This window comes from Salvia hispanica, chromosome 3 (assembly GCF_023119035.1).
Source record: "Salvia hispanica cultivar TCC Black 2014 chromosome 3, UniMelb_Shisp_WGS_1.0, whole genome shotgun sequence".
Classification (NCBI taxonomy): Eukaryota; Viridiplantae; Streptophyta; class Magnoliopsida; order Lamiales; family Lamiaceae; genus Salvia; species Salvia hispanica.
In genome coordinates, this window is record NC_062967.1 from 6,826,920 (window position 1) to 6,838,224 (window position 11,305).

The 11,305-nt window shown below is 37.7% G+C and overlaps 3 protein-coding genes and 1 pseudogene across 6 annotated transcripts; all 4 read right to left on the minus strand.

Moving 5' to 3' along the window:
- Positions 1 to 139: 139 nt before the first annotated feature.
- LOC125211453 lies at positions 140 to 843 on the minus strand. Its single transcript, XM_048111255.1, has one exon. The coding sequence runs from the start codon at positions 813 to 815 to the stop codon at positions 246 to 248; it is 570 nt and encodes a 189-aa protein (XP_047967212.1). The 5' UTR covers positions 816 to 843; the 3' UTR covers positions 140 to 245.
- Positions 844 to 1,192: 349 nt separating this feature from the next.
- Positions 1,193 to 1,339, minus strand: LOC125217205 (annotated as a pseudogene).
- A 253-nt stretch (positions 1,340 to 1,592) lies between these two features.
- On the minus strand, positions 1,593 to 6,667 carry LOC125214511 (aspartokinase 2, chloroplastic-like). 3 transcript variants are annotated; one of them, XM_048115570.1, is made up of 13 exons: positions 6,512 to 6,667; positions 5,788 to 6,349; positions 5,634 to 5,716; positions 5,501 to 5,541; positions 4,986 to 5,140; positions 3,941 to 4,090; positions 3,744 to 3,839; positions 3,454 to 3,570; positions 3,014 to 3,133; positions 2,840 to 2,932; positions 2,631 to 2,747; positions 2,207 to 2,323; positions 1,593 to 1,960 (listed from the first exon to the last, which is right to left on the minus strand). In XM_048115570.1, the coding sequence occupies exons 2-13, from the start codon at positions 6,193 to 6,195 to the stop codon at positions 1,769 to 1,771; spliced, it is 1,689 nt and encodes a 562-aa protein (XP_047971527.1). In that variant the 5' UTR covers positions 6,196 to 6,349; positions 6,512 to 6,667; the 3' UTR covers positions 1,593 to 1,768. The 3 variants fall into 3 exon arrangements, with proteins under 3 accessions (XP_047971527.1, XP_047971525.1, XP_047971526.1); XM_048115568.1 differs by having other exon boundaries at positions 2,625 to 2,747; XM_048115569.1 differs by lacking the exon at positions 6,512 to 6,667 and having other exon boundaries at positions 2,625 to 2,747; positions 5,788 to 6,399.
- Positions 6,668 to 8,469: 1,802 nt separating this feature from the next.
- On the minus strand, positions 8,470 to 10,315 carry LOC125211980 (proline, histidine and glycine-rich protein 1-like). Of its 2 annotated transcripts, XM_048111959.1 has the most exons (4): positions 10,140 to 10,312; positions 9,982 to 10,044; positions 9,713 to 9,875; positions 8,470 to 8,775 (listed from the first exon to the last, which is right to left on the minus strand). In XM_048111959.1, exons 1-4 carry the CDS (start codon positions 10,183 to 10,185, stop codon positions 8,718 to 8,720), a joined length of 330 nt encoding a protein of 109 aa, XP_047967916.1. In that variant the 5' UTR covers positions 10,186 to 10,312; the 3' UTR covers positions 8,470 to 8,717. The 2 variants fall into 2 exon arrangements, with proteins under 2 accessions (XP_047967916.1, XP_047967917.1); XM_048111960.1 differs by lacking the exon at positions 9,982 to 10,044 and having other exon boundaries at positions 10,140 to 10,315.
- Positions 10,316 to 11,305: the final 990 nt, after the last annotated feature.

Here is an 11,305-nt window from a genome sequence, read left to right on the forward strand (position 1 = left end):
AAGATATTTTAAATCAAATGCGTTTGATCCTGAAAATATCAGCTTAAAACATCCCTTATTTCTTCATATCTTAGCATTTGATTAGTTGGATGGTTGATATCTTCTGATTTTGAGGCAAGCTACATGACCCATTACACCATTTTGACAAGAACATAAAATTTCTTCTTCAAACAAATATTCCAACAAAACATGATAAACTAAATTGGCAATCCATAACAGAAAACACATTCTCAAAAATAAATAAGTTACTTGTTGGTATTATTCTTGAAAACATCATCAGAGACGACCTTGAGGAGCTTGCGCTGCTTGGATTTAGCGATCTTCTTGAGTGTATTAGGGTTGGTAATCTTCTGCAACTTGGTTCCCGACTTGAGAATATTCTCCGCCTTCTTCTTCTCCCTCTCCTCGCGCAGCCGCCTCTTGTCCTGCTTGTTCTGCCGTATTTCCTCCTTGAGCTCCGTCATCCTCTCTCTGTATGCCTTCTTAATCTCCTTCTCCCTCGCCCGCTGCTCCGCCGTCGTCCCCTTCTTCACCTGGACGGACGACGCGCGCCGCGTCCGCACCTCCTTCCACCTCTTCCCCGACACTTTGCCGGCGATCACTCCGTCGTAGGTCGGCTTGCCGAAGGAAGGCTTGTTCGGATCGGAGGAGGAGGCGACGGCCTGCCGCTTCGACGGATTGGCGTCGATTTCCATGGAGGAATCGTTGTCATCGAGGAGGTGTTGCTTCTCGGCTTCCTGCTCGGCTCTCTTGCGCTTGAAGGTCTTGCCGCCGAAGCCCTCGTCGAGCTTCCGGAAATCGATTGTGCACGCCATTGCAATTGCTCTCAATCCAACATCTCTATTTTGTAGGGTTTATGAAAGGCTGTTTGTATTGGGCCTTGGGCCTCACATTTTTTATTTACTTTGATGTGGGCCGTTGCTACTTTTATTGGGCATCGGCCTCACTACCAAAATAGGTCGAATATAAGAAAATGGAAAAGCATATCAAGAATTTTCATGAAAATTAAAATTTGTTTTGAATCAATACAAAAATGAAATATCCACTAATTTTTCATGAGAGATGTAAAATGAGCCGTAAATATATGACAGTTCATGAATGTGCAATCACATTTCATGAACTTTTACTATTAGGCAACAATGAGCAATACTACTTTTCACTAATAAATGAAACGATATTTGTGCATCTTTATACAGGGGTCACGAGTGCAAGCCCAATGTCACAAATTATAGCGTAGAGTCGACCACTTGAGCCAACCTAAGTCGGGCGCCCCTCCAAAGTGCAATGAAGGTCGCCAAACTAGGCCATGCATGGGCTCAAGGATCACACAGCTTATTTCCAATCAATTTTGAGCCTTAGACATCATATTTTGAGCTAACTTTTGGACTATTATTGAAAATTCCATGAAAAGTCAAGTTTTTTTGTATGTTCAGAGTGAACTATATAAATGCTCTTACATTCTTTTTGAATGCCTACAATAATGGTTTGACCTTTATTGTTTGGCTTATTGTAAATAGTTTATATTAAAGTTATGCAATCACATACGCATACTATTTGCTATCTGTGATGAAGGGAAGAACAAAACAATCACGGAAAGGATAATCTGCAAAATCTACTTTTACATGAATATAATCGTCGTACAAAATTGCTCACCGTTGCACAAACAGGCACTTAATCTACCCAATCATATGATCTAAAAATGAAGTCGGAATGACAATTCTAACTCGGAGGGTAATCATTTCGACAGGTTGCCCCTGCTGCAGAGACTTCAAACTGAACCATTTTGAGATTTACTCTCTAAAACAAGTTCCGAAAGATCACTCTCAAAGAAGGCTGCGTGAAGAGCTCTTACGCATTGTTCTGCTTCGCTGTCATTTACGATCAACGATATATTGACTTTCGAAGCACCTTGAGAGATCATTTGAACGTTTACACCATTAGCCCGAAGGACATGGAACGCCTGCCCACATTAAGAAATCATTAGCAGCAGTAATAGCCCCTCCACGGCAAAAGTAGAGCAAGACAAGCTAAACACATTAATCCTTTGGATCTGAGAGATTTTCGGGAGTGTAAAATGTAGCAAAGAGTTCTAGTGAACAGTTATAGCAGATGAACAACATAAATGAAAATCATATCACGAGAAGATAAGCAAAGCATATAATTCAAAGATAAGCAAAGTTTGTGCAATTTGAATAAGGCAGCGCACCTTTTCAAGTATCAGTGAGGATCTCTGAACATTTCCAATAAGAGAGATGATAGATCTGTGCTGGAGAAGATTTACAACTGCAATTTTTTCTAGTTCTTCCACCACATGGTCTAATTCCTGTTCAAAAAATAGGAAGCTGGGTAAGAACTTGTAAAGCCAATTATAAAACTTTGAAGATAAGATCATAAGACCTTGAAGCTATTGAAACAGTTCTAGAACACTTTAGGTAAAATTTCCATGAAAAAGGGGAAGATAAAGTCAAAAGAAATTTAAGGCAAAGGATACACTCACAAGCTAGGGAAAAGTAAAAAAATATTAGTACTCCATATAAAACCAAAGATTGCCACTTGAAACAAGAAATTGATTCTAACTAGCCCAAAAATGAAATATTTAGGTTAACGAAGGTCTTGTATCATACGCTTGCCTGCTGGATAAGTTCTCTACTCCAAAGCTTGGAAGGGTCCAACGTCAAGGAAATACTCACTTCACTAGTGGCAACAACATCAACAGATATGCCTAGATCCTCAAAAATTGCAAAAACCTGAACAAAACAAGTTTGAAGTGAAGTGCAACAGGAAAGGACAAAACTAATGGTGGTTGCAAGTTGTTCACACAAATATAGGCGTTGCTTACCCTAGCAAGAAAACCAAATTGACCAAGCATTCTTGTGCTAACAATATCCAGCATTGTAACATTCCTTTTCAAGACAATGCTAGTAAGTACAGCCTGGACATGCATAAGAAAAATAAGTGTCCGACACTCTTACATGGCCAACTAATTGTTTCTCAAAATAATTAAGCGACTAACCTCACTCATGTCCCTTGATCTAGTGATAAGGGTTCCAGGAGCTTTTGGATTATAAGAGTTTTTCACTCGCACAGGTATATCACCTTCCCTAGCAGGCCTCATGGACTGTGGATGGAGGACCTTTCAACCAAAAGATACAGATTGACTTAGTAGAGCAACATCCAAATAATAAAAAGAGACCCTAGTCGGCAATCAATATCATCTGTTGTCTGGGATACAAGTTCAATTGTTTGGGACCAGTATAAATGAAAAGCTGCACTAAAAAAATTGTTTTACAGATGACATCCTTTGCAGATGCAAACTAACAATCTTAGACAGCCTACCTGGTCATTTAGACAAAACCAGCATGAAAAATTATTTCTAGAGTTCGTTAATGCAACAAGAATGAGCAAGGTATAGTGCAGACAGTAGAAAATAATTTTGAGAAGTCTTAGGTATACCTGAGCACCAAAATAAGCAAGTTCAGCAGCTTCATCGAAAGTTAGATAGGACACAGGTGCAGCGTGGGAATATATATTAGGATCACATGTGAGAACACCATCAACATCTTTCCACACCTAAAAGGATAGGACAGTTAGGTAATGTCAAATGGTTACAATTCCAAGAATAGTTTGTTTAAAGTTCTACAGAAGATGCACAAAGGTGAATCGCTTTTCAATGTAATGGAGAGGGCTGAAGTAAAGCAGCATAAAAGAATACCGAATATAAACAAGAATTGACAATGATTAACCTGGATTTCTCTTAAACCCAAAGCTTTCCCGATTGTTGTAGCAGTTAAATCGCTACCACCTCTCCCTAGTGTGGTCACTGCACAACTTCTCCAACCCTACAATATGGCCAAACACCCTCATGATTCACTGATAAATGTACCAGGAAACCACATAACAAATACAACATCGATAGGATCATTAGGGAACAGGGAATCACCTTCCCAAGGAAGCCTGTAACAATAGGAATAGCAGGATCACTAATCCAATCCCCATGCAATCTCTTTGCTACAGCTGGATAGGTTGCTTCCAAAATATCCGCATTCGTGAAATCATCAGTGGTTATAAAACCAATATCAAAGGCATCATACTGCAAAAAGATGCAAAATGTTGCAGTTATACAACAATGTGGTATGCTGGCAGCGACTTTACTACTGTATAGCAAGCAGCACCAGAGAAACCGTAATCAATCATTAGCAAAAATGACAATTAAAAATATAATCAAAGCTCACTGCTTAAGCTATATAGAATTTTCACATGATGCAACAAGGTAAACTCCTGGATGTTATAGCTCAAGTTTGAGAGAAACAGAATTCCACAAAAGCATGTACAGCTCAAACATGTACTTCTCTTCGCCCAAAATTTGAGAGGAAAATGAATTCAAAAAGACAACAGCTGACTCATCTTATGAGATTGGAAACGGATTTTTCACCCAAAAAGAATTTGTTGGCCATGGAATAAAGTAATACCCCCATTCAAACGTGTGTTGTTTTAATCACTTCATAAAAACAGGCTGAAAAGTGAAAACAATTCATTATCTTAGAAATTCTATAAATAGGTTATGCCATTTTCCCAGGACAGGCAAGTTTATGGTATCAAAGCATGGAAAACCAAGTAATCCGATTGTTTAATAGGATGGGGTTCATTCATCTAGTGCCCATGTACAATAGGTGAAATAATATGGGAAATGGAAGTATTTTGGTAAACTAATATGAGGACAAATATAATAAATGGAAAAACCCTAGCTCCAGTTGTACCATCTTTCAGGAAAAAAGAATAAGAAACTTATTATGGCAATACAAACATTTGACACAGAATCACCGTAGTAATTTATGTTTCTTCGGGGCTCAAGAAAGCATCATTATTCATTAATCATAGGAAATTCTTCTCTATTTCAAATATGTAGCAGATAATTGTACTTTTATAATGATTAATTATGAAATGATTAATTATGAAATGACATGAAGAAATTCAAGAAAACATACTTGTCGGGCTTTTACACCTATTTTATTCAAATAGGCAGCAAAAAGCCTTGTAGACATGCATTCCCCAAAAGAAACCAGGTAGTCTTTTGTTCTTAGGGTCATCTCTTTCATCATAGCAATTCCATTCAGAAGTTGTTCCAACTCAAACAGGTGTTCTGCAGAATTGTTTTGAATAAAAATGTAATAGTAAATGGATTAAATTGTCAATTAACAAGAACTAATGGTGTAAATGCATAAGCAGAAGATGGCAACCTTATCCAGAGTGATATCTCAAATGATGGCTTAAATAAACAGCAAAGAATGCAGTGATCATCTAGAGTTATCATCATAACATAAATGCAGATGCAAGATGGATGTCAATGGCATGCAATCAAGACAGAAAATCTGATAGTCACTGGTCCTACATATAACTCTTCCAGCAAACAAATTTTTATCAACTAACATCATGTTGACTCTCATGCATATAATAAAATCCATTGGTGGCCAGCTCTTAAAGGAAGTGATGTGTCACTCACTAGATATAATTGTGCTGTCTACTCCTAGCTCATCCGCGGTCCTGATGGCACAAGAAAGCACAACTCTTTTGAGTAAAATATTCCCCATGAAAAACATTAGGATGGAAAATTTGCACACATAAAGCTGAAAAACCTCAAATGTAAATCTTTGATGAAAGTCAATTCTTCAAGATCAGACACATTCGAAACGCCACAAGTGACAGACTTCTCTCCAGCCTGTAACACAAGCACCACAATCAGAAACCAATTTATGAAGGATGAATTAGACACACAAAATCAACAAATACCAATAAGAGCTTGTTAGTTGTTTTCCCCATAGCAGAAAGAACAATGACAGGTCTCTCTTCTGGAAAGCTGAGAATGAGCTCAGCCACTTCCCGCATTCTCTCCGCTGAGGCGACAGACGAACCACCAAACTTCATCACGCAGGTTAGCTCATTTTCATTCGAAGTTAGGTCAGAATCGTGGTCCTGAGTATCAGTCCTTTCAAGCATATCAATCTTCCCACTCTCACGTCTCATTCTGAGAGACAAACAGTGACTAGAAACCGAAGGCAGCCATGGCGGCAAGGAAACCGCGAAATGAAGATACTGCTGCCTAGGAAACTGCATACACTGATAGCCGGAAGCATATTTGCTCTTGGGGAAAAACTGGTTGGGAGTTTTGACGCCAGATAAATGCAATGTTGTCGCCATGCCAAATTAAACCCTCCGAATTAAATCCTACCTATTAATGGCGGAGAGAAGTGATGAATTTAAAGCAGATCTTTCCGGAAGCAGAAAGAGGTGAACTACTAATGTGTAGCTATTTCCACCACCGCAGCCCGAGAACAGGTATCACAGAGAAAACCTAGAAAGGGAAAGATAAAACGAAAGATTGCATTCAATAATATACTAGCAATCTGCAGAAAAATGTTGGAAAGAAGAATCAAATGGCAGCAATGTATGATTTGAGGATTGAGTTGGATAATAGTTTGAGCTGAAATTGAATTGATAGATGTGGAAAATTAACCTGGAATGCGGATTGTGGCGGCGGAAGGGCAGGGAACGATGCAGACCACCAACTCTACACAGCTGCGAAACGTTTTCTAATGAAAAATAATTGCGTTTTTGTTTTTTTGTTTAGAATGTGCGAGGAAGGTGTGGTGGTCGGGCACTTCCATTAAATTAAATTGATTTGATTTGATTTGAAGTTTGGAGCACTACTATCTTGACTATGATTGAAGCACATTTGCTGTAATAGTGTTTGAGATTAATGTTGCCAAAAAATATGAATATATAGTACTGTATATTGGCTTAAAAGATAAAGAGTATTTTTTTAAATTTGGTTATTTTGAGTGGAATTTTTTTTTAAAGTACTCCCTCCATAAGTCACTCTTGTTGCACACTTTTATTATAGAGATAGACACTTATTTATTATCTATAATAAAAAATAAAATGAGACACTTATTATTGGACATACCAAAATAGCATAATGTAACTCTTATTTTTGCTATTTTTACCTTTATGTCGAACCGAAAACGTGAATTTTAGAATCGTGGTTCGGTTCAGGTTTCAAATTTTTCGAACCGAAACCGCGACCGAACCGTCGGTTCCGGACGGTTCCGAACCGGCGGTTTCACGGTTCCGAACCGTCAACGCAATGATAAATTTAAACATAGTTAATCCTTATATTAAAACTATACTCCATTAAATAAAACATTGCTGAATGATCGGGTTTATGAGTTTTATACTCTTATATAAATAACTTTCATTTTTAGATTTGGTAATATCCGTAGAAACAATAATGTGGGACAAAATTTTGTAGCAAAAATAACTTTATAATACTATTTGGTAAAATTGGATGGTAAAAACATAAGATAAAAGATAATAAAATAAAAATAACTAAATTACAAGATGGAGTCTATGTTGTATGGTTTATGGTAATAACTTTATAATACTATTTTCGATTTTATTAATTAACACATTTTTTTACGTATGGAATCTATGGAGTATGGATAATTATTAATAAATATTTATCCAACATTTTAAAATAAACTTAGAAGAATTGTTTACTTTAAATAAAGTATAATAAATTAACATTAACCGGTTAATGTTGTAGTCTTCAAAATTGATTAGTTGAGTCTTCAAAATTGATTGGTTGACGGTGGGCGATGGCTGCACTATTCAAAATTGATTGCATAAAACACCATTTCTTTTATTTTTATTTATTTATTTATTTATTCTTAAATGTTGATTTTAAATTCAAATTGGATCTCATTTCTCTCTATTTTTATCTATATTAAATACTCCTCTCTATCCTTACTTACACTCACCTCATTTTAGTGTTAACAACTCAATTTAAACTATTCATTTCCTTGTTCCAATTTATTTTATAATTTCAAACTATATGGCAAAAAAAAATTAACGGAAAAAACCGTGAAACCGCGAAACCGAACCTAAACCGCTACGAACCGTCCAAAAACCGGCGGTTCCGAACCGAAACCGAAACCGCCGGTTTTTAACCGAAACCGAAACCGAAACCGTGAAACAGCCTCACGGTTCGGTTCCGGTTCCATATTTCCCAGAACCGGAACCGGCGGTTCCGAACAGAAACCGCCGATTCATGTACCGTGGGCAGGTCTAGTTTATGGTAGAGATGTCAATAGGGTAAGTAGTACGGAGTAGTTATTTTAAACCAATCGATTTGTCCGACTATTAATTCGGTTACACATTAATCTGGAAAACAATAAAGTTTTGCATAGATACCAGTTTAAAAATTATGGAAAAATAAAAATTCAGAGTAGTCGGTGGATTTAGAATCAATAATTAGTGTATTGGTGTAATGTTACTGAAATTAGCTTAGCTTATGGTACTAGCTTATTCATGATATTGATGCACATGAATAAACTTAGTAAAAAGGGAATGAACTGTTAAAGTAATTTCCAGTATAACTGCAGAGTCACCTATATAACTATATTGAAATTGGGATACAACAAAGAGTAGAATAATTTCTTCACTAGGAGATACAAATACAAGTACAACAAAGGGTTACTACAATATAGTCTAGTAAGCTTAGGTTTTACTCGTGACTATACTACAAGGGTAGTAAAGAGCTTATTCATACAAATACTATCATTGTAGTCTACAATAGGTCTCGGGTTCACCAGATCTGCACCAGCTAACTGATACTGATATAAGGTGCAAACCAAAGACATCAAATAGGCACGCTTGTACACTCAGAAACAGCAGCGGCAACACTGTCTCCATATGCAGCAGCAACAAAGCGCAGATAAGCTGCAAATCACGAACACATGTCATTACTTTGATGCGGTGCTCAATATAATGATCAACACTCCATGAGATGACAAGCCAAATAAATCAAACTCATGGAAGATAAAAATCGTTCAATGTTTTTGAAGGGGATTAGGTGAACATTTTTATGAATAAGCTTATGACACTTTATTATTTAAAAATTGTAGAATTCACTTCAAGGGTGTAGCCCAAGAATAGTTATCTATGTGTTTCAAGAACTAGCTCCAAATGCAATCTAAGTTCCTAGCTATCTCATCTCTTTTCAAGTCAAGATTGACAAGCCATATGTTTTTGCTCAAAAACCAGCTTAGACAGTGAACCTTTACCGAGTTGAAAAGCATCAACATTCTTTACCTCCAACCATCAACATTCTTTACCTCCAACCATCAACGAGTATAGCCAAATTTGCATAAAGAAACAATAGTTACATTATGAGATTCTTGAAAACTTTAGGTGACAACTGACAAGCAAATTCAATTGTTAGATGTAATTTACGTTTGGATACAATGCAGATGGGAGATCATTTCCCCTGCCTGGCCAACCACCAAATCGGGAACGTGAGCATAGCCATTACTTTACAAAGATGTAATCTTTAGAAAAAGGCGAAGCATAGACTGTAAACATCAGGCAATACGTTTGCAGCTTGCAACAAGACCAGCTTTGAACAAAGTCGAATCGAATGTTCCCTAACTGTAATGATCATTTGAACAGCGCTCATCTGTTTTAAGTTCAAGATTTTGGATATGCACTTAGCAGAACCAACTAAATAACAATGTGAACCTAATCGATATGCATCATGGACCGACCTAGAGAAGTTTCTTAGAGCACATCTGTGTTCGATGCTTAATAGATCAAATTCACACATAATGAGCAACAAAAGCCTAATTTGCAGTAAATGTAGAAAAAATACTGAACATACCAGCCTTGAAGGAAGGAAAAGCAGGCAGAATCAGAGTGATGATGATCATCGTGATGGTGGTGAGAAGGCGGAGGCTGATGGGGAGCGTGGCCAGGATTGAAGTATCCTTGGTAAGGTCCTGGCCCAGGGGGCGGCGGAGACGGATGGTGAGGGGGTCCGTGCCCTAATCAAACATGTGTATGAAACATTAAGCCAATTAACAGGAAAAAACACAGTAAAATGTGAAATTGAATATGATAGTTGAAACGAGGTTGAAAATGGAAAAGAACCTGGTGGAGGATGGTGCGGTGCGTCGTGATGATGTGGAGGCGGATGGTGTGGGGGGGCGTGCCCTAATCAAACATGAATCCGATTACCAGTAAACTGAGAAATTGAATAGGATGAGTTGAAATGAAAAATGGAGGGATGAGAGCAGAGGGAAGGAAACCTGGTGGAGGATGGTGTGGTCCCTGCGGCACGCTGTGATAAGTCATTTTGGAATTTCCGATCACTGCGATTTGAGAGCGAAATTGATGATCAAAGGTGATTAAGATTTTAGGTTTTATTTTTCAGATTGCAGTTGAATATTTTCACTCTCATTATAGAGATGGACATGGTGATGATGGAGTTCTCACTGTATACGACTCTAAGTCTCTAACTGTGTCGGCCGGTCCATATAAGGACGCCACGTGGACTGTGTTGATAGGCTCTAAAATTATCATAATGTATTTTATGAAAAAAAACTAAGCTACCGTAGGGCGTAGACCAAAATTATTAATAGTGTGTTTGATTCTGATTGACCTTATAAGTTCATTACATAAGCTTTTAAATCACGTTGAGCATCTGCAATGGTCGGCCAGCGATCGGCTAGCCGATTCGTCGCGCTGGCCGATCGGCTAGCCGAACCATTGGAGTCGGCCAGCGCGAAATCGGCGAGCCGATCGGCGTGGGCTGGCCGATGCGCTAGCCGATGCGCTGGCCGCCATTGTGGCGGCCCGATCGGCTGTGATCGGCCGCCGAATTTTGTTTTTTTTTAATTTTTTTTTAATTTTTTTAATTCTTTTTTAAAAAAAAAATTTTAATTCTTTTTTTAAATTTTTGAAAAACTATATAAACGCGATTTTCTCTATCTCTAAATTTCTGTACAAGAGCAACATCTAGCGATGGACAACTACAACTAGCCCAATACAAAATTAAGACCTGAAACAGAAACATGTCATACCGTCGGGCGAGACCCCCGTTCGGCTAGCGGCAAACTATAACAGATTCAAGGTGGCTCGTGTGTGGAAGCCCGGATTTTTTTTATTATGTTATTTTTATGATTTTTAGTTAATGTACTTTTTTTTATTTAAATAAAATTAATGAATTTTCCCGTATATGTCTCGTAAATTTAATTCCGTATTTTAATCGTAATTTTAATTCCGTAAATGTAGTATATTTTGAATTATTTTTATTGCGAAATCTGGCTATTTTAGCCTATGGCTAGCCTATGGCTAGCCTAAATCTAATGTGGCAGGTGGATTTTTTAGTATTGCTGACGTGACAGGGGAGAGAATGGCTGGCCTATTGCTGGCCTAGCTGGCCTAAGCACCATTGCGGATGCTCTTACAAATG